At 57.2% G+C, this 22,309-nt stretch overlaps 1 protein-coding gene across 1 annotated transcript in view; it reads right to left on the bottom strand.

The window, feature by feature from the left end:
• Positions 1 to 21,311, bottom strand: part of LOC117651662 (SPRY domain-containing SOCS box protein 3) — a 47,157-nt gene extending 25,846 nt beyond the window's left edge. The window contains 4 exon segments of the mRNA XM_034395894.1: positions 10,056 to 10,291; positions 10,611 to 10,730; positions 11,184 to 11,246; positions 21,057 to 21,311. Of these exon segments, the coding sequence (XP_034251785.1) occupies positions 10,056 to 10,291; positions 10,611 to 10,730; positions 11,184 to 11,246; positions 21,057 to 21,151 (514 nt within the window). The 5' untranslated portion in view covers positions 21,152 to 21,311.
• Between the last annotated feature and the right edge of the window lie 998 nt (positions 21,312 to 22,309).

Below are 22,309 nucleotides of genomic sequence, written 5' to 3' on the forward strand. Positions count from 1 at the left end.
AGTCTGCAGTCGGCTGGAATTTTCCCAGGCTTCTCGCGGACTTTTCCGGTCCATTCGCGGATTTTCCCGCGGCCTTTCCCGGGCATTTCGCGGGCTTTTTCGGACGGGGAAGTCCCCGCGCTAGCTGGTCCGGGCGGGTGCTCGGCGCGCGGGCGTGCCGCTGGAGTGGAGGCTGAGGGCTGAGCGCCGAGGGCTTGCCACCGCTTCTTTGCTGTAATGAAGCAATTTGCGTGACTCATTAGGGCTGCAGGGCCGCGGGACTGCAGGGCTGGCACGTTGGCGGGCCTGCGCGGCCTGCGCCATCGATGGGCTGCACCCTGACCGCCAGCGCTGCGCCGCGCAGCACTGCACTGCCAACCCACCCGGCCCGAAATCGCCACCATCGCGCCGTTTTTTCCCTCATTCCCCTCGCGATATCCTTATCAGGGGACCAGCCCCCTTTCTTCGAGCTGTCCGGTGACTTGGCTTGGTCATACAAGGCATTAGGAATCAATAGCGTGCTCTCCCTTCCCCTCTCTCTGCTCTCTCTCTCTCTCTCTCTCTCTCTCTCTCTCTCTCTCTCTCTCTCTCTCTCTCTCTCTCTCTCTCTCTCTTCTCTCTCTCTCCGTATGATCCTCTCAGTACGTTTCCAAACGTCGGGGGCACGGGTATGAGGAGAAATACACACACACACACACACACACACACACGCCTACGCACACATACACACGCACACGCGCGCCCACACGGAGGGGCGAATAGTGCTGAGTGAGGTCCCCTAGATGGGCGTAGCACGGCGTAGCACGGGCATAGCGGCCCGAATACGGGCTCTCCAAACCGTTCCAGGGCAAAGGAGGGCTGAGCGGTGGGCGGGGGAGGAGGGGGAAGGGGGTGGGGGGGCCTGCGCGGCCCCCCGCAGGGCTGGATATCTGCCAAACAAGCATTGCCTTGTTCCAAGCCACAACGGCCGTTTTTGTTTTGCGAGCTCCATTAGCTGTATTATATTCGCAGATATTAAAACACGATAAAAAATGGAAATAAATTTGACAAAACAGCGCGGCGTCCTCGGGGTGGGGGGAAGCGGGCGTTTCTGATTAGCTACACTAGCCGTCCTGGCGCCTCCCGGGTTGTAATGAGATTCAATTGTTGTACAAAGAACCGCCAGTTGGTCTGCGCGCCAGCAAGATGTTTCTACGTTTATTTTCGATTTAAGGCTGTTGTTGTTGATGTTGTTGTTTCGTTGTTTGTGTTTTCGTCACTGTTGCTGTTTTTCTGAGTCTTTGTTTAACCTGTGCCATATCATTGTGCCACATTTCAAATGTCATATCGCACTTTTTGTTGTGATTGTATACTCTACGCATATCCGGAGGTGTTGTACGGAGGCATGTGCTTTTGAGTTTTGTTTATTCTAAAGCATGTAAACATATCAATATTATTCCCTTGTTCATTTCGTGCAAGGCAGCAATGCGCCAACGCGATTTAAAAAATCGAACCTTCCCCATTGGTCATACGTTTCGTTCTATTTTTTTTTTAAAGCACATTCCTTAAACCGGCGAATGTTTCGGCAGGACACCGAATTCAAAATGTTGTGACGACGTGATTTTTTTGTGAAACTTTGTGTACTTTGTTGCAAACGACTGTGAGTGCGTAAGGCACACTTGAGTGCGTGAGTGTGAGTGCGAGAGAGGGAGAGAGAGACCGAGTGAGGTTCGCAGTGTGCCTGCGGCTGTGCACGTGTGTGGGCCCCGCGTTTGTCGGGGCCCGAAATCAGTCTTCCATCTCTCAAAAATTCTGTTTTTGAGAGAATAATTTGTCAAATATACCTAGAGATAATTTATTGTGAATAGCGAAAAAAAAGGTGTGATAGTGCATCGTAGTTTACGTACATTCCCTTTTGTAAAGCCGTGATGATGTTGCTGTGTCGAACACACACTTTGTATACTATGTAACTTAGCGACCTAATGAAGCCGACTCTGCCATCTGGATGCTCGTCTCGTTATTCACTCTCTTCCAAACCCTCCTCTTCACAGTGCAGTGCACGCCAAAGGCTGCGACTGCTGACCACTACACCGCACAAGCACGCCCTCGATGTGGGAAACAGCGAGGCGGCGGACTGTGCGGGGACTGCCGGGTGTCGGCGTTGGCAGTTGGTGGCCCTGCCGGGTCAACAGGTGTCCATACAGGATGTCAAGGGGGCGATTCAATAATAGGGCGACCCCTGCCACTGCAGCCAGCCAGGACGAAAGGACCGAAGGGAACCGAAGGGGACGGACGGCCACAATGCGCATTTTGTCCATTTTGTTCCCGGGTCGCCGCGCCGGCCGTGGCCCGCGAGCTCAACCCGATATTCCAATAGGCGGCCACGAAAATGAAAATATAACGAGATTCGAAGTAACAACTCGGATCACGTGGTGACACATGAATGGGATACAATTAGGCCAAGGAAGGCCCCCGCCAGGTCCCTACCCTGCCCTCCCTCACGCTGGGGGCGCACAGTGGGCCAGAAGACCGGTGGGGGCGGCCAAAACTCCAGACGCGTTTTGAGCTCCAGAGTCGCTAAATGCGACTCGAACCGAACGTGTGACCCCACCAATGGATTGCTCTCCGAAAGAGGAATCCATTGATGGAGTCACACTGTCGGTTGGAGTCCTGTTCAGCGACTCTGGAGCTCAAAACGCGTCTAGAGTTTTGGCCGCCTCCACCGGTCTTCTGGCCCACTGTGGGGCGCGCCCTCCCCGAAACTAGCGTCCCACCTGGCCGGGGCGCCGGGGGCGGAGCCGGGCGAAGCGAATGCGTATTCCGAGTGACTTCATATCCACACGCGCCGATAGGCCCTACGTGCAACTGACAGTGTGGGGGAAAGATTACACTGTCGAGAAAGAAATGCTTTCGTTAATTGCACTGTAAATGTCTTACGGTGAAAGGCTGCACCAACATATTATGGTGGAGATTTTCTCCATAATACCAACGAAGTCAAAATATCTATAAGGTACAGTGAATTCTGAATGGTATGTTACGAAGTCAGCTGCACCACCATAATATGGAACATTTTCACCATAATATGGAGAATCTTCACTGTAAAACATTTAGAGTGTGGAGAACTATACCTTTTCACTTCCGAGAGTCGTTTTCGTCGCTCTGTCTCTCTCGCACTCATGGTGCGTCCCGTATAGGTTCGAGAGAGACAGAGCGACGAGAACGACTCTCGGAATCCGCCTGCTGAACAAGGATAAGCATAGCAAATACAGACGAAATAAGAAAACTCGACGAATTCACTCAGTTGTTGGTGGCCTATCTGAGGGAAATCGCGGATAGTCAAGAAACAAATAAAAAGTTGTTTTCGTTGAGTTTTTTTTTTACTTGCTTTGCGGGGGCGCGAGGGAATCACTAATTTATTCCCACAGAAATATTATCAAACAAAGCACCATGCTCCTCTAATGAGATAATGAGTCAATTGGTGTGGATCCGACTGCGACACGGTGCCTGTGGAGGGAGGGGCAGCGGGGGAGGGGAGGGGATAGCGCCGGCAATTCGAACTGGGCGGTGATGGGTCGTCAATGCGCGCCAGAGCGTGCCGAGGCGCGGCGGGGCGGGGCGGGGCGGGGCGGGGCGGGGCGGGGCGGGACGCACGAATTAGAGCAGCAGCAGCAGAAGAAGCGGCGGCTTAATCAACAAACGGTATAACCACTAGCGCCCGGGGCGCCCACGGAAAAACAATAGTTTTTACCTGAAGGCACATTGCGAAAAGCGGATGCTCGCAGCGCGGCGGAACGTTCTTTGAAGCCACGCGCCTCGCGCCACGCGCCACGCACGCGGTATCGACAGACGCCAGGCCACGCCGCCAGGGCCGCCAGGCCGACAGCCACAGCAACAACAACGCCACTACTAACAACAAAGACGCCTTGCCTGGCGCGTTGGCGCGAGCGATCTGGTCGCGGTGCCGCGGGGGCCAGAGCACAGTGGGCCAGAAGACCGGTGGAGGCGGCCAAAATTCTAGACGCGCTTTGAGCTCCAGAGTCGCTAAACAGGACTCGAACCGAACGTGTGACCCCACCAATGGATTGCTCGTTCGGTTCGAGTCCCATTTAGCGACTCTGCAGCTCAAAACGCGTCTAGAATTTTGGCCGCCTCCACGGGTCTTCTGGCCCACTGTGTGCTGTTTATACCTACTTGCGGAGGAAAAGCAGTGCTTATTGACTACCTTCCAGGCGGCCCGTCTAGGACCTCAAGAAGGGGTAATTACTCCCACTTCCCCTCCCCTGGATCCACACCTGCCTAAGTCGCACCGTGGCCCCTCGCCAAGCAGTGTACCAGCTCGTTAGTTTTAACTCCGACAGTGCCGCCGAGACGCCTAGCTGTTTTAAAAAGTCGGGGAAGCTGTTGGGGAAAACTACCATGGTGTTTGAAATGTTGTTCATCTTTCTTCGAGAAGCCCTCACGCATACAGTTGGTCCCCAAAATCATGTTCTTTGTCAGAGAAAAAGACCCCTGCCGTCTTGAGTTATCTCGAAACTATATTGACTCGATTTTTGTTGCCTGTTCCCTGTTAAAGGCCCAATCAAGTTTTCTTCTACTTGTCTGTGCGGCGCGTCGGTTGACGACCACGAGTGTTTCCAGAGGGCTCCACACCGCCGCGAGGTCGCAGTGCTGCCGGCTGATTTCGAGAGTCGTTTCCGTCGCTCAGTCTCTCTCGCACCTTTACGGGAGGCCCTAAGAGTGCGAGAGAGACAGAGCGACGAAAACGACTCTCAGCCTGCTGCGTTGCGTTGATTGCTGCCACGGCAATGGCGTCCCCTCGTCCTATTTTATTTTCATTACGGCTCTGCTAGTGGCATCACGACTGTTCGACAAGGCGCTCTCCTCCACCTCCATCGCGGGGCTGCTGATGATTGGCTGCGAGACGAGACGCCTTCTTCAAATCAAATCAGAATAAAACTCGCGCTAATCAGCGGCCGACTCCGAACGAGGCGCTGTCGCTCTGTCTCTCTCGCACTCCCGGGGCGGCCCGTGCGCGGTGCGAGAGAGACAGAGCGAGACTCCTCGGAATCGCTCGGTGGAACGGCGGGGCCCCTCCTTGCTCTCCACGCGGGAAGTGGTGGACACTGCCGCAAGCGAAGGCAAATAAAGTTTGCGGATAAATTAAGTCCATTTCGATGAAATTTCGAGCGCATTTAGCTTAATTTTACGACAGTTTCCGTAATGTTGGGATGTCACCGTTGTCTCTCTGCCGCCGCCGACACGGTTGGTCCTTGGCGTCGCCCCACGCGGGGCTCCGCACGCACCGCTTGCCCCAGGCCAAGGATTTCAAGACCCGATCGAATTTCGCGGCCAATATAACTAATACAAATGTTTCGAGAGGGAAAGAGGCTTTGGAGGGGGTACCTCTCGTGGCACGCGGCGGGGGCCAAGGCGGGGGCCGCCTCGGAATATGAGGGGCGGGGGGAAGGGGGGCCGCTTTGATGTTAAGCGCTCCTTGCTTTCGCCGCTCAGCCTAGGAGGAGCCTGTCGTGGCGGCGGGGCACAGTGGGCCAGAAGACCGGTGGAGGCGGCCAAAACTCTAGACGCGTTTTGAGCTCCAGAGTCGCTAAATGGGACTCGAACCGAACGTGTGACCCCACCAATGGATTGCTCTCCGAACGAGGAATCCATTGGTGGGGTCACACGTCCAGTTCGAGGCCCATTTAGCGACTCTGGAGCTCAAAACGCGTGTAGAGTTTTGGCCGTCTTCGCCGGTCTTCTGGCCCACTGTGCGGGGAGGGGCGGGGCGGGGCGGCGTGCCAGAGGGTCGTCTTGAGGTGGCCGGGCTACAAAGTGGTGCAGCAAAGCTGGCGCGCAGCCGGTGCTGCCGAGCCGGCATCCCACTGATCCCGATATACTAATTAGTGCGGATAAGAGTGCCTGCACTGTCTAGGAACGCGACCGCGGCGAGCGCACTGTAGGCCAGGACGACCAGAACCCACGTTAATTTGAGCGCCGACTGGGGCACGAATCGAACTCACTGCCTGATAAAATTGGAGTATTGGCGGTGAAATATTGGTTTGTCACTTGAGTGCCATATCAAGGCTACTTTTCCTTAGCTAACCAAATCAGTTGATGACTTGTCCTCTTGCATAGTGGGCTAGAAGACCGGTTAGACGTGGCTTAAACTCTAGACGCGTTTTGAGCTCCAGAGTCGCTAAAAGAGACTCGAACCGATCGTATGGTCTCCGAACGAGGAATCCATTGGTGGGGCCACACTCTCGATTCAAGTCCCGTTCAGCGACTCTGGAGCTCAAAACAGTTCTAGAATTTGGTCGCCTCCACCGGTCTTCTGGCCTAATACAGGGAGTTAGAAGTCGCAGCTCGACTGGCGCGGCCGGCCAGCGCCTGTGATCGGCGAGGTAGGCCGTCCGCCGCGCGCGGCTGCCAGAGGGTTGCCTACCCGCCGGGCGCCCCGAGGCAGCAGGCGGCGGCACGGGTAGCCCGGTGGCGTGCACCGGGCGGGGCGGGGGCGGGGCGGGGCGGGGCGGGGCGGGGCGGGGCGGGGTGGTTAAAAGGTGCGGTGATGGGTCGGGCGCGGTGCTGGCTGCGCCACGCTGCGCCACGGCTGCGCGCCGCGCGTCGCTCCCCACACGGCACCATCGCCAGCGCGCTCCCCGAGCGTTGCCCGTTCGTTCCCCGCCCCCTTCCCCGCCCCCCTCCCCGCCCCAGGCAGCCCGAGGCGATCGGTTCGTGTAGCTCGCTAATTCTCTGGGCAGATGTGCGCACAGCGCCACACAGCCCGCCCGCCGGATTTCCAAATTTTACTTCGCCTTTTTTGCCCCGCTTTTCCGCGACTGTCCGCGTGCCGTGCCTGTGTGTCAATGTACCCCTCCCCCTCCCCCCTCCCCTCCCCCTCCCCCATCGGCCCGGTCCGCGCTGCGCCGCTCCGCACTCTTACTCAGACTTGTCTCATCCGATTCGCATCAACCCTGCGATGATCGGAATTTCGCATCAGGGCTTCTAGAATGCACCAAAATCCTTCCGCACACCCACGCCTATTAGTTGCCTTTCTTTTTTCTCCTTCCTCCTTCAAACCGGCGGGGCGGGGCGGGGCCGGGGCGGGCGCATTGACTCATGCAAATTGTTTTGCGAGGGGGCGACCTGCAGCCCAGGGAGGCCCGACCCGGCCCAGAGCCCCGGCAGCATGCTGGCGGCCTAGCGGCCTAGCGGCCTCAGCGCACTGAGATAAAAATCGATCTAACATTTAGGCTGTGCACTCCGTGCCTGAGTCCGTGCCTCAGCCAGCGCCGTGCAACGCCCGGCCCGCCAGGCCCACCAGGCCCACCCCCGCCGCCAAGTTAGTGCCCTCCTGTCCACGGCCCACATAAAATACCTCCCTTTCGGACGGTTAGAGTTACGATGGGACGTATAACGCGGTGTGCAAGAACAAAGGGATTCTTGACTTGGCCGGGGACAACCCCTGAAAAAAAAATCCACCAAATATTCGTAGAGTTTCAATCGGTGAAGGGGGTGTAGATTTGGTCGCCGCTGCACCAGAGGACGCCACACAAGGTTGAAAAAGACACCCAAAGAGGGAAAGGTACTGACCTGGACGAAGAACAGCATTCTAAAACATGACGAAAGCATGTCTCTAAATGACGACTTTGATGAAAGACAGTTTACAGAAATTGCAAGTAATTTCTACCAAACTCGCCAAACAGAAACGTTAGACCCGAAGGCGCTTGCGTGCAAACCAGAGACAAACAGGGTGTGGAAATCGTAAACAGAAAACACAAACAAGAGGATGGCAGCCAGCAGCAGCACAAAAGAGCAAACGAGGATGAGAGCCGACGCTGCACTTGACTGCGCCACTACAGTGTGAATAAGCTCCCCTGTCGTGCCGCCCCGCCCCACCCCGCCCCGCCCCGCCCTCGTTTAAAGGGTGCCGACAACGTGGCGGGGCGGGTCGGGGCGCCGCGTCTCAGAGGCAACACATGCCAACAGGTGGACCAGCATAATTAGGAGCTGAGGCCCATCTGCCGCCCCCACCCCGCCCCGCCCCGCCCCCACCCCGGCGCGGCGCGCGCCACCCGTCGAGGCCCTGGGCCCGCCACCGCACCTCGGAAGGCAGGCTGGCGGCGGCTCGCCGGGAACGCGGACGACGGCGTGGTCGCGGTGCCGCGGCGCTGCCTCCACTCGCCGCCCAACTTGATTGGGAGTTTGTGATAATTTGGCTGCGGTGAGATTAGACGAAGCTGCTCCGGGTCTGTTGAGGTGAAGGTCTAAGGGGCGGGGCGGGGCGGGGCGGGGCAGGGCGGGGCGGGGCGGGCGGGGCCGAGCCAGGCAGTAAAGGCCGGGCCACATTCCTGAATAGTTTGCTTGCTGCAGGATAGTTAGCGCCCGCAAGACGCGCGGCCGAGGCTCTGCTAGGGCGCGGCGTGGCGCGGCGTGGCGCGGCGTGGCGGCGCGCGGCCAGGGCGCCGCATGGTTGCCTTGGTTCGCCTCGGCCCGCCTCGGCGCGCTGGAGGTGGCGATGACCAGCGGGACGAACGTCGTTGGAGGCGCTGCAGGCCGTGCACGGTGCGTCCTCCCCGTCGCCGCCCCCACACTTGTTCCCCCCACTGTAATGGCCCGGACATGTACCGCCGCGCTGCCGCCCGCTGCCGCCCCTCGAGTCCCACGTCCTCGACAACGTCTCCGGCGACGCCTTGGAAGTGCAGGCGGCTGCTCGCCGGCCCTCCGAACCTGGCCTTGTTTTTAATGGAAGGCTGTGGCCGTCATTCCGGCCCCCTCCCCCTCCCCCCCTCCCCTCCGCCACGCCGGCCCCGGATTTGTTCTCTCCGTGGCGTAACACAAGTCGCACGTGGTGAGTTTCGCAGGGATTCCCCCACCGCCCCCCGCCGGCCCACACCCCCTCGGCCGAGCCCGAGCCCTCGGCTGCCTCTTCGGATTCCCCTTTTCCCGGCCGAGCCCCGCAGCTCGCCAGCCCGCCAGCGCGCCAGCCCGGCAGGGCTGCGATCGCTTTTTCCCTCCCTCCCGCCTTTGTCGAATGTCACAATACACATTTTCTAAAAAGAATTTTAAAATCCCGCCGTCGCGCCGCGTCCCGCCGCGCTCCAGGATGAGGGCACCATGATCCGCCGCGCTATCCGACCGACCGACCACCGCGCCCCGCCCGCCCCCACCCCGCCCCGCCCCGCCGCCCGCCACGCCCCGCCACGCCCCGCCACGCCCCGCCACGCCCCGCCACGCCCCGGCCGGAGTGGCCAGTGGATCGTCGCGGCGCCTGATGCACGAGCAGCGGATGAGAAATTCAGAAGCCTCGACTGAACTAGGATATGCAGGAGCACGAGTTACGCAAATAATGGAGTCGGGACAACTACGACTACTTATGCAACGGGAGCCTTGGAGGCAGTGTGGCTCGTGCCTCAGAGTGTCGGCATGCATCCCGAAACTCGAGCTCCGGGAGCGACGACGCCGCACGCTTCACTCCAAGTTTCTTTTTTTTTAAATGGGGGGAAATGGAGGGAAACGGCGAGGAAAAGTAATGAACGGAGGGAGGGTACTCGGAGTACGCCTCAAGCTAAACGCCGATAATCGATGGTTAGCTGGTTAGCGGGTCGAACATCACCCTCCCCTCACATGTCGCATCGGGGTCGGCCTGCAGTCTGCACTGCATCATGCAAAGCGGCGTCGCGGCGGCGCGCCGACGGACGGTGCATTCTGAAAACACCAAACACCTCGCGGCGCGCTGCGGCTTGCCTGTCCAGGGCGCTGGCTGGCTGGCTTCGAGCCCTTCAAGTCGTCGCACGGTGGGCCAGAAGACCGGTGGAGGCGGTCAAAATCCCACACGCGTTTCGAGCTCCAGAGTCGCTTAGTAAGACTTGAAACGAGCGTGTGACCCCACCTATGGATTCCTCGTTCGGAGAGCAATCCATTGGTGGGGCCACACGTTCGGTTTGAGCCCGATTTAGCGACTCTGGAGCTCAAAACGCGTCCGGGATTTTGACCACCTCCACCGGTCTTCTGGCCCACTGTGGGCCGTTCCCGGTGCGGAGGGTCGCTCTGTCTCTCTCGCACTCGCGGGGCGCCCCGTGGGAGCGTGCTGTACTCACCAATGAGGTTCTTGAAGGCGTGGCTGGCGTGGCGCACCTCCGCCGTGCCGATGCCCACCATGATGGAGGTGCCGTACATGCGGTCGCCGAGGTGCAGCTGCCAGTAGTAGATGCCGTTGTTGATGGCGCCGTCCATGCGGGCGCAGGACGTGCCGTGCGACACGCGCTTGAAGAAGCGCACGCCGCGGCCCATGTCCTCCACCTCCACGGGCTGGATCATGGTGTCCGACGTCTCCCTGGAGTCAGGCGCATGGAAAAGTGACCCGAGCGGACCCGCACCTCCACCCGAACCGGCCTGAGCCGCCGCCGCACAGTGGATCAGAAGGCCGGTGCAGGCGGTCAAAATCCCCGACGCATTTTGAGATCCAGAGTCGCTAAATGGGACTGGGATCGAACGTGTGACCCCACCAATGGATTGCTCTCCGAACGAGGAATCCATTGGTGGGGTCACACGTTCGGTTCGAGTCCCATCTAGCGACTCTGGAGCTCAAAACGCGTCTAGAGTTTTGGCCACCTGCGCCGGTATTCTGGTCCAGAGCCGGTCTCTTTCCGTACCTCTGGTCGTCGGTGAGCTCCGGCGGTGTCAGGAAGGACCAGGCGTCCGCCTCCAGGTAGCGCGTGGGCAGCGCTGGCGTGGGCCCGATCGCCCCAGTGTGCTTCAGGTGCCACCTCCGCCTGCAACAGCGGGGAGTGCGTCGCGGTGCGTCGGGGCCATCATCCGCTACACTCTAAAACGCTCACGTGCAAGTCCGAGCACGGTGACACGCATCAGCCTCATGCCGATTGGGCCTCGATAACCTGGAGCCCCAACTAAACCCCGACTCCAGTTGTTTAACTGGAGTCCGGGAGCCAAACCGAGTTCGGATTGGGACTCGGTTGGGTCCGAAAGCCGTCGGGGCTCAAGAAGGATGGAGCTTATGTCGAGCCTGCCGAAATCTGTGCAAACATACACTGGCTTTCTCTTCGTACTGTTACAAGTTACAAGTTACCAAGAAAAAGTATTCGTTCGTGAGCACAGATTTCTTTCGTATGATCTTTCATTGCAAGGCTATTTTAGAATGTCGGACTTTGGCTTATCTCTTGCCAGGTGATCGAGAGTATCGAAACCAATTATAATCAAACGGGTACCTCTTTTCTCGGAAGTAGATAGCTCGCTCGCATGGCGGTGACCGTTGACGTGTTGCCTCATAACTGTGAAAGAGACAGGTCGTTTATTAGACAGACGTTCAATCGTTTTGGACGATACCGTCGTGGCCGTGGGCGTAAGCTTGTCTAGCCTCAACCCCAGGGACCGTGGTTCAAAACCTAAAAAATAAAAGCATTTTTTTTCTAAAATATTTTTTTTAAAATATAGAAAAATAATTTAACATTCAAGCTCGTTGGTTCACACTAAAGCCCATAAAAGCGTGCCTTATGCTGAAGCTGAGGTGCTCTGCCGCCGGGTCGGACTCCGATAGGAGCGCGTTCAAGTTTTTGTGTTTATTTTCACTTATTTTTAATATGCAAATCGCTGTTGTTCGCGCGCGGCGTGGCGCGGACGCTGAGGGCCCCGCCGGACTAGACAACACGTTTTTGTTTTTTTTTGTTTTTGGTCCGTCGAGATCCGTCGAGCGGGCGGAGCGGGACACGCGGCCAGGCTGTCTACAACGCTGCTTGGCTTCCGCTAAATGTTTCATGTCCGCGGTGCTCGTCGGGATGCTCGGCGCGTACACTGCCCGGTGCATCGCTGCGTGTCCGCGGCGTGTCCGCGGCGTGTCCGTCGCGCAATCGATTCCAAAGACGAGGAGTGACGGTGCCCTCCCGCGACCCGGGGCTGTCCGTAAAGTCATTGCTTTCCACGCACGGTGGGCCAGAAGACCGGTGGAGGCGGCTAAACTTCTAGACGCGTTCTGAGCTCCGCAGTCGCTAAATGGGACTCGAACCGAACGAGTGACCCCACCAATGGATTACTCTCCGAACGAGGAATCCATTGGATAGGGGTCATTCGTTCGGTTCGAGTCCCACTTAGCTACTCTGGAGCCAAAAGGCGCCTACAAAGCGGTCTGCATGGCTTACATAAAACAGTGGTGAGACCAAATCATTTCTGCCCACCCCGCTCTCACATAGAATACACAATAGGGCCCGTGCAATGGCGTACCGTTATGTCACTGCCGGGTAAAGGACACGAAAACGTTCTTTCGCGAACTGAGTCTACAGCAGCCGATGCCAAGAAAATGGACTGAATCTCGCACACACTTTGCATCTCGAATAGAACAAAACCATTTCTGGAATCCGAAAGTTTTTTTCTTTAACTCAATGTGCTCCAGATACATCCAGAGATAGTTTCTAAAACTACGCTTGACGGCAAGAACCGCGGCAGTTCAAACGGGGTTGGAGGCTGGGACCTTAACTTAACTCGATTTTTCGACCCTTTGAAGGAATCTTGTGATAAATAACCTCACGGAGTACTGCTTATGTGCTAAAGAACGAATCCTTAGCACTGATCTGGGAGAAAATGCTCAGGATATTTAAATATCTCCAGTTATAAGCTCCTGCTGGCGTCGTCTGCTGGTCTCAGTTCGTGAATTTGCCATACTTTCGTTCCGCCATATTTCGCGTATTGCACGGGCCCTATAAGAGTAACGACAGTGCCCGTCCGCCTGCCATGCGCTGGGTAGGCAACCCGCCCGCACCCGTGTGCCGCGGGCTTGCCCACCCGGCAGGCGATTGCGATAGCCCGGCCGGCGGGGCTTCTCCCTTCAGGACCTTCAGGACCAGTGCGTCATCCAGCACCTCACCGGGTACGTACTCTTCCCGTTTTCCCGGACAGGTGCGCGTTTTCGCAAATATACCCGATCGACTAAACCCATGATTTTGCGACAAACGTCCTACTAAGTTTGCAGAACGGTCTCTGAGTGGTGTCAGCAAAGTGCCCCAACCGACGACTTTGCTGGACCAACATTTTTTGTGCGTTTTTCAAGAATCTGCACTTGATGAATGCCATACAGTCTTGCGTCGCGATGCTTGTCCAACACTGCGAAATCGGTTCCCCGACATTTCGCCCCACGTGAGACTGCGCGAAGGCAGGGAATGCCCTTCAGTTCCGTCGTGATCACCGCGGTCGAGGTGTGGCAACGTAATGTCGAGCCTTTCCGGATGCGACACGACAAGTGTTTCCACGAGGGGCCTTTCAATTGGCCCTCCTCCACTCTTTCCCAGCGGCTCCGGGCTGCTCCGGGCTGCTCCGGGCCCCGCGAGGGGGGAGGGGGAGGGGGAGGGGGGGGCGCGCGCTCCCGCAGCGCCGCCACCGGTGCCGCCATCTAGCGGGGCGGGCGCGAACCGCGCGGCGCCGCCCCTCACGCCGCCCCTCCCGGCGGCCGCCAGGGGGCAGCACCGGTCGGGCATCCCCTTGGACCAGGGAGTATGGGGAGGAGGGGGAGGGGGCACGCCACTGCGAATTGCGTCGTAGTATTTGCGCCGCGATAGTTTGCTTATATAGGCTTTATAGGTTCTTGATGACGGCCGGACTTTTCGACAAACACAATTTGCTTTGAGAAACACGTTCGTCGATCGTGTCGCTACGGACACGGCACACCAATGACGCCGCAGCTCGGGGCTCATCGGACGCAATCTCTAAAATTGCCCCCCCCCCTCTTTTTTCGCGCTTCCCTGCTTCGGGGTACTGCGTGCCTCGGAGACGGCCGCCTGGTTAACTTTATTCGTCGCTCTAACGAGAACCAGTCAACCGTCCGACCGCTAATGAGTATTCCCCTGCTGCTTGACCGGGAACATGACTGCTGGCCCACAGAGAGAGAGAGAGAGAGAGAGAGAGAGAGAGAGAGAGAGAGAGAGAGAGAGAGAGCTCTTTGTCTTGAAGGAAGCAGCTACACTTGCGCCTCTCCTGCTTCACGAAAAAGGACAGGCCGGTCTGCATGGCAGGGTTGCATCCCTCCACCTCCCTTCCCCCTGAAATTCATCAAGGAGACATCAGGATAAGAGTCGGCGCCCTGTCCTGGGAGGACGGTTCTACATCCCCCCCCCCCCCCCCCTTCCCCCCCCCCCCTCGCCCCGGCCGTTCTACGCCAAGCTAACTCTGGAGGCGGCTGATATTGGCCCCGAGTTCGCCTGCATTCAGGTTGGTAATTGAATGTGGAGACTAATGGAGTCTGGTGCAGCGACAAGGACGGACAGACGGGCGGACAGACGGGCGGACAGACAGACAGACGGGCAGACGAGCTGGCAGGGGTAGACGGACGGACTTGGCAATGAAAGGCGTGTTCGAGAGCCTTCCGGAAAGGGTTGCAGCCTCCCTTATCACTCCGTGCGGTGATCCCGTTCGAGTCCTGCCTGCCTGCCGGCCTGCCGGCCTGCCTGCCTGCCTGCCTGCCTGCCTGCCTGCCCGGCTGGCCGAGGGCCTGGCGGTGACAAGGACTGCAAGGACCAGCTTATCACCTGCGCGTCATCACTCCGGAAAGGGTTGGCCGTGGGATGCACAGTGGATCAGAGGACCGGCGCCAGCGTCCAAAACTCTAGACGCGTTTTGAGCTCCAGAGTCACTAAAAAGGACTCGAAGCGAACGTGTGACCTCACCAATGGATTCCTCGTTCGGAGAGCAATCCATTGGTAGGGTCACACGTTCATTCGAGTCCCATTTAGCGACTCTGCAGCTCAAAACGCGTCCGGAATTTTGGCCGCCTATACGGGTCTCCTGGCCCACTGTGGGATGGGCTGGATGCATGGCTGGAATACCTGCTTGGGTGAACGGACACAGCGATACAGCACTCGTTGCGTTCTGAGCTTGGCGCGGTGGCACGCAGCGGTGGATCCAAATGGTGCCTTCGCCGGAGGAGGCAAAGCAGCACTTTTTGCTCGACTTTTCGCCTATTTACAGTACGGATTTTGTTTCGGATGACTTCCCAGGTGCCACCAAGGAAGGGGCAAAAAAACCCTTCCCCCTTTTGTACCCGAGCCGGATGGCACGCTACTCGTACCAACCCAGTGTAGCACTGTACCAATGGATCTCCTTTCAAACGAGAGCCATTAGTTGATTGATTCCGGGTCCATTGGGGACTGGCACTCCAATCGCGCGCATGGCCACATCCGGCGAACGAGTCTTCCGCAAGGGGGTACACTGGTGAAACAAAGGCATTAAAATTATGCCCTTTAAGGGCGTAAACGATTTACGCCCTTAAGGTTACTGTAAAGTGAAAAAATGTGAAATATCATTTTCCAAAATAATTGTGGCATCATGTTTGCATTTAGGTTTCAGGTTGCTTACTATAAGATGAACTTAAACCCAAAGTTGAGGCACTCAACTCCCATTATTTTCTGTGTTATTGCAGTTTACGTAACAAATTTAGTCGTTTACTAAAAATTCTCCTTGCGATGAACCAAAAGTTGTCGAGACTTGATTTTTGTTTTACAAGTTCTTTATTGATTTGCCTATCTCGTAGCAAAGCCGGATTTCCAAAATTCGAACATGAAACAGGAATTTTTCTCAAAAAACTCAAAAAAACACCAAAAAATACCAAAATTTTACCAAATTTAAGTAAAAAATTCAAAACGCATTTTCCAAACAGAAATTACAGCTTATCTATGCATATATTGTCAAATCCGGCTTTGCTAGTCTGTTTGCATGTCCATTAAGCCTTAAAATAAAAAGTCACCTCTCCGTAAACTTTTTGGTTCATCGCAAGGAGAATTTTTAGTAAACGACTAAAATAACACTAAAACCCTCATAACTTTGGAACTAATGGGAGTTGAGAGTCCAGTCTTGTGGCTGTAAAAGTTTTTCATAGTAAGCAACTAAATCACCAAAAACCGAAGCACTGCCACCTATACTTTGGAAGATAGTTGTTTCACCTTACAGTAACCTTAAAGGGCATAAATCGTTAATGCCTTTGGGAAGGGCATTAAAACTTTGCTTGAAATTCCTATTCCATTTACGCCCTTCCCAAGGGCATAAACGATTTATGCCCTTGCAAGGGCGTAAAAGAGTATTTATGCCCTTAAGGGCGTAATTTTTATGCCTTTGTTTTGCCAGTGTACGCACTAGCTATATAAACAGCTATCAAAACCTGTGACCCTACATTTAGGCCTATTACGCTCTATTAAGCTCTATGAAGCCTCAAAATGGCTAAAAACAGCTCGAAACAACCCAAAACTAGGTAAAATTTGGAAAATTTGAGCTACCACTGTACTACTATTACGCGTGCTACGGACAGCCGTGACCCCACTATGGCGCGAGTGCCCCCCCCCCCCTTTCCGGGTTCCGGCCTAGGGGTTGGCGGAGAGCTGAACGCTCGGCGGAAGCGCGCGCTTAGGTGCACTCGTGCATTTCCGCGCCGTTTTACTGTAGCGACTTATTTACTTTTTACTACTTCTTACTTTATTTACTTTTTGTTTTATGTACCATTTACTTAATTTACGTTTTACTTTCACGGTGAAAACGGAACCTGGTTTTCAGGAAGCCAATGGGGAAGGCATAGGCGATTTCCAGGGAGTTCCTGGGAAAACTAGGAACCGTTTTTACCGTGTTATTTACTTTTACTTCACTATCTACTTTATGTTTTACTTGACTGACCGCAAACGGGCGAAGGAATGCAGCGTTCTCCCTTCGGTTAGCCCCTCGCCCCGCTGGGCCCCGAGCTGGGCCCTGGACGGCCTGGCATTGGCCAGCGACTTGGCGGCGGGGCGGGCGGGGCAGCGCGTCCCGGGGCACGCCGAGGAGGGCATGTCGGTGATGGCGGCATGTTGCGGGTTCTCGGCGTGGGCCTCGGCCTGCAGGGGCAGGGCGTGCAGGGCCTGCAGGGAGGCCCTCTGGCGCGGCGGGGGCGTCATCCCTCATGCCCGGGCCTTCAAATGTACATTTGGCACACATGTTATTCTGTTATGACGTGGCTATATTTCAGGACAGGGCATTTAAGGGCGTCGTGTGTTCCGTCTTGCGGGCCGCGGGGCGGGGCGGGGCGGGGCGGGGCGGGGGGGGGCCGGGGGGGCCGGGGGGGGAACAGGGCTGGCAAGGTAAGCATGCCGCAGCAGCGTGGGCGCGGGCGACGGGGGATTGGGAAGGGAGGGGGGGGGATGCAGGTAAATAAAAAAGACGAGTCGACGAAGCAAACTGCTCGAGCTAAAGAATGGTCTGGAGTGTTCTCCTTTCCGGACAGTCGGCCACCGCCACTGTGCTTTGACCTTTGACGCCGCTTTGGCCGGCCACTCGTTCCAGAACCCTTCCACCCGATTGTTTACAAAAATGTTTGGCAGTGCACTGCTCGGCGAGGTGAGTGAGTCGCGTCCACAAATGTGGAAACGATGGCGCGACGTGGATGCGACGTGGATGCGACGCGGATGCCTCACTCGGCGGGGAGGAGATGCCCACGCGGCCCCGCCTGGCACGGCCCGGCCTGCCTCGCCTGGCATATCGGAGAAGACATTACAGCGCAGAAAGGGTGGAGGGGGTGCCAGTGTTTCAGCTCCTGACTGATTTCATGGTAAACCGATTTCCACCCCGCCCCGCCCCGCCCCGCCCCGCCCCGCTACCTAAGCTCCACGTCATTAACCCCGGCCTCCCGGCCGGCCTCGATTTTAAACTCCCTATTTCAGTAACGAGATTACGAAAAGTGGGGATGACTTTTGAAAACGGATGCAAAGTGGCCCCCACCCATCCACTTCCAAGCCGGCTGCCGACTCGCGCCTGAGGTGCGTGCTTTTGCTGAGTGAGTGATGGATGTGTGTGTGTGTGTGTGTGTGTGTGTGTGTGTGTGTGTGTGTGTGTGTGTGGAGAGAGAGAGAGAGAGAGAGAGAGGGAGAGAGAGAGATATGCAAATGAGAGTGGGGTAATTTACGCCAATTCACCTGTTGTAGGGGCACAACTGCTGTGTTGTGAGTCCGACTGAACCCAGCCCAGCGGCCACGCGGATGGGTGTTGACTCCGCGACAGGGTGCATGCTCAGATTGTCGCCGTCAAGCCTGCCTGCGCTCGGGTCGCCACCGCGACATGCTGGCCGATGGGCGAGTATGGTCGGACCCACAACATATCGCTGTACCCCACAGCAGCACCCCATTCGATGGTGCCGGATTTCTCATAGGGTTGTTAGTATTTTATTTTGGGTCGATGAGTGACAATTGGTTTGCAAAGACCTTTCCAACCACGTACAAGAACCCATTCCCCTTGGTCCTTTTCACTGACCTGATCGTATTCAACACGTTCTCGTGAATTGTCCCGGACACTTCTTCGTTAGCATTAACTCCCTGACTGATGTTGGATCTCCCACGGCATGGCAGACATTTCAACGAACAGGAAAACCCAAACATCTCTATCTAAAGTTAGTTGTCCATTATTTCTTTTCGAATCGTCATCTGCTTCATCTGCGCCACAACGATGTATGAAAAACATAACTTGCAGCATTGCGAATTTCTCATGCCCTGATGTGGCGCTGCTGTAATGGCCGATTCAAAACGAAACTTGTTGTGACTCGGACAACTTTTGTTAGCACTGTCTGGATTTTCTTGTTTGTCAATAATTGGGTACCTAAGTAGTGTCAAAAAATCATTTCGAATTTACAAAGACTCACTTGAGAACATCGCGACCAAAGTCGAACACAACAAGGCTGTTTTTAAAGCCCAATCCCCTCCCCCTAACTAGGGACCCTCTCCGTGAGAGATGGGTCAGGCTGGCGGCATCCAGCCAATCACAGACCTCGGGTGTGTGTAAATGGGCCCGACGCCGACCAGATCTGCCATGTGCGAGACTAGGAGTACCCCCAACTCAGGTATCCGCAGACGAATTGTTTATGGCCCCCAGCCGGAGTGCTAGCCTCTTGAAGGGGAGCTTCTCGCCCATTTACACCAGAGGACCTGTGACGTCAGCTCTGTCCCATCTCTCACAGTGAGGATCCCTACCCCTCCAACAAAAAAAACTACAGGATTTGATGGAACGATTTCCCCACCTCGATAGCCGTACCCCGTTCTGAGTGACTCGATTGCCCCCTGAGAGAGGCCTCCCGGTGGCAGCCCGCATGGTACCCGCGGCCGGGCATGTTCTTGATCTCAACACGTTCAGTTCAGTGTTCCCTCATAAGAAGGCAAAAATTCACACGATACTGTAGAATGGGTTGCAATTCAACCTGCTCTGCTTTTCAACTAATATCTGGTTATTGCTCTCGAGAATTTGCCCAGAAAGGAGGCTCTCTCTGTTCGCGATTCTTTCAGTTCTGGTGCATCGTGGGAATTTTTCCCACTCATGTGGCAACTCGTTGCACGTTGTTCCCACCTCTCGTGTATAGCTTTCGACCACAGCGAGGACCGAGAGAATACAACTGCATTGCACTAGTGTCAGAAAATTTAAGATTTGTTTGACTTTAACTTTTTTGTTTTTAAAATTTTGGTGACTAGTCTTAGTCACACTCCTTCCCTCTTGTGTTTTATTATTCCGCGGTCGGCATTATCTTCCATCGCCCCGTGCAGGTAAAAGAGCATTAATTTATTTTGGACGGGCATGGGGGTGGGGTGGGGCTGAGGGATGTCGAAAACGAGGCGGGGGGAGGGAGGAAGGGGGAGAGGGGGAAGGGCGGTGGGATAGGGGAGGGAGGGGAAGGGAAGGGGGAGGGAGAAGGGAGGGAAGAGGGAAGGAGGGAAGGGGAAGGGGGAGGAAGAAGGGAGGGAAGGAAGGGGAGGAGGAGGAAGAAGGGAGGGAGGCGAAGGGAAGGGTGGGGAGGGAAGGGGAAGGGCGGGGAAAGAAGGGAGGGAGGGATGGAGGAGGGGAGGGGAAGGGTGAGGAAAGAAGAAAGGGAGGGATGGAGGAGGGGAGGTCAACGGCCGAGGGGTGGAGCGTGACGTCACGACCATATCAGCTGAGAAGTGCATTGTAAACAAAGTTTCACCGCATTAATACTCTGCCAACGAAATCTAGTTAGATTTTTCGATTTAAAACTGAAAGTGGCGGGAGTGAGTCACTTATCTCGAATAATGAGAAAAATGGAGTAAAAAGGAAGTACCAAATGCAACAGGTTTAGTCTAGAGTTCGAATAATCGACCGAAAGGGTGAGGCACTCCAGCGCGAAGTGCTCACTTGCACTGGAATAAGATCGGCAGACACGGTGTCAGCGTTCACGGAATAATTGGCTGACTCACTTCGCGGAAAAGCATCTACAACCCCAGCAAGATTGAGCACTGGGCGAGTTTGAAAGAGCTCCAAGAGAACAGTGTTTTGAAAACTGCTCTGTCGAGGGCAAGTGCCTAGTATCTGATGATGTAGCATTCCAGTTTACTTTGATCGATTTGACCAGCGGTTTGCCTTCACGGCAGGTGAAAAGTTTATGTCCAGCACTGAGATGATGGTGACGCCGCGCGTCTGGAACTCTCTGGCTAGTTCGCAAACTGCGCAGACTGTCTGGCTCTGGCTCCCCCACCCCTCGCTGGTACTGCGCAGTTGTGCGTCTCGGCCGTCTCGTCCCCGTGCTCGTCCCCGCGCCGGGGGTCCATGTGCTTGTTGTTGTCAGCTGAGCCGCCCCACGCCCCCCGCGCCCCGGCCACGGCGCCGACGTGCGCGGCTCGCCAGGGCCCGGCCTCGGCCGCCACGCTACGCCACGCGCAGGGCCCTCCGCGGGGCGCGTTCCGGGGGGTGGCTCCATGAGCCCGTCGCCATGGCGACGAAGGCCCCAGCGTGGCGGCCCGGGACCCCGACGGGGGCGGGGAGGGAGGGCCGGGCCGGGCGGGGTACTCGATGGACAGGACGAGTAGCACGGGATGCGGCGGGATGCTGTGATGTGGCGTTCACTCTCTTGACGGCCAGAAGTAGGTCACGGGGTGGGGACGGCGGGGACCGTGAGTCTGGCTGCACTGACAGCATGCAGCTGCGAGCGGATCGCCCTCAGACTGCCGCAGACCGGCCTACTGCCTGTCTCACGGGCACTGGGCCTTCCTGAGCCACTTCCGGGGGCTGACACAGCGCTGACACGGGGCTGACAGGGAGCTGACAGGGAGCTGACAGGGGGCTGACACTGCCCGGGACCTCATACTCACGTCCAGTCGTGGTTGTTGATGAAGTGAGCTGGCGGCACCTGGATTGGTGGCGCGTTGGGCATGTACGCAGGCCCTATGGTTAAGACGGCGTTCATGTTGCAGGCGGTGCGGGTCGCAGCGGCGGTCGTGGTGGTGGGGACGGTGCTGTCGCCCACGTCCGGCGCTGTCCCGGACGACGACGCCTTCGCGATCTCGACCTGGTGCCGCGGAGCTCTCCGGGGGACTTTCACGGGACGTTCGGCGTCGCATTCACTGCAAGGCCCCAAGGGCGGCCCCGGACGCCGTCGCAACGTCACAGGACTTGCAGGACGCTCACCTGGGGTGGCCGTCCGCCGCCGCCATACTGCCTGCTGGCCTGGTGGCGGTAGTGGCCGAAGACCGGCACGCCCCCCGCGCATGCGCGCGGATCGATACTGGGGCCTGGCTCGCCTGGGCTAGCCTGGGCTCGCCGGGCTGCGTGGGCAAGCTCAAGCCTAACGCCACCCGGCGCGCCCGCGCCCGAGCCAAGCCACCCCCCGGCCCGGCGCCGAGGCGGGGCGGGGCGGGGCGGGCGCACTGTCACACAAAGGAGGTTCCGCTTCCGGCTGCAGCGCCGTGATGCTCCGGGCGACTTTGATGACACCCCGCACTCTTCCGGTGGCGTCGGCGGACGACTACAACACTGCCGGAATCTGATCTGCGTCGAATCGCTGCACTGAGTCCCCGCTGCGACTCCCCCCATCCCCTGCCGCCTGCCGGCCGGCACCCTTGCTGGCACCCTGGCCGAATGAATGTAGGCAACCACCTCACTTGCAAAGCTTCGCAATTTCTCTCTCCCTCTCCCCCCATCCGCGCCACGTGCCGTGCACGCCTTGTCTGCCCGCCTGTCCCGCCTGTCTGCCCGCCTGTCTACCCGCCTGTCTGCCCGCCTGTCTGTCCGCCTGTCTGACTGTCTGTCTGTCCGCCTGTCTGACTGTCTGTCCGCCTCTGACTGTCTGTCCGCCGTCTGTCTGACTGTCTGTCCTCCTGTCTGACTGTCTGTCCGCCTGTCTGACTGTCTGTCCGCCTGTTCTGACTGTCTGTCTGTCTGCCTGTCCCGCCCGCTTGACCCCCATCGCTCCTCGGCACCTGGAACATGAACCGGCAAGGCCGGCTGAGGCTGACGGCCCTTTCGTTTTCAATGGGCATCTGTTGGCACCACTGCGACTGCCTGTCACGCAATTAACTCTGTCTCTCTTCGCACCGCGGGCTCTCCCTACGGTTGCGAGGAGAGA

This window comes from Thrips palmi, unplaced genomic scaffold, assembly GCF_012932325.1.
Source record: "Thrips palmi isolate BJ-2018 unplaced genomic scaffold, TpBJ-2018v1 HiC_scaffold_6, whole genome shotgun sequence".
Lineage (NCBI taxonomy): Eukaryota > Metazoa > Arthropoda > Insecta > Thysanoptera > Thripidae > Thrips > Thrips palmi.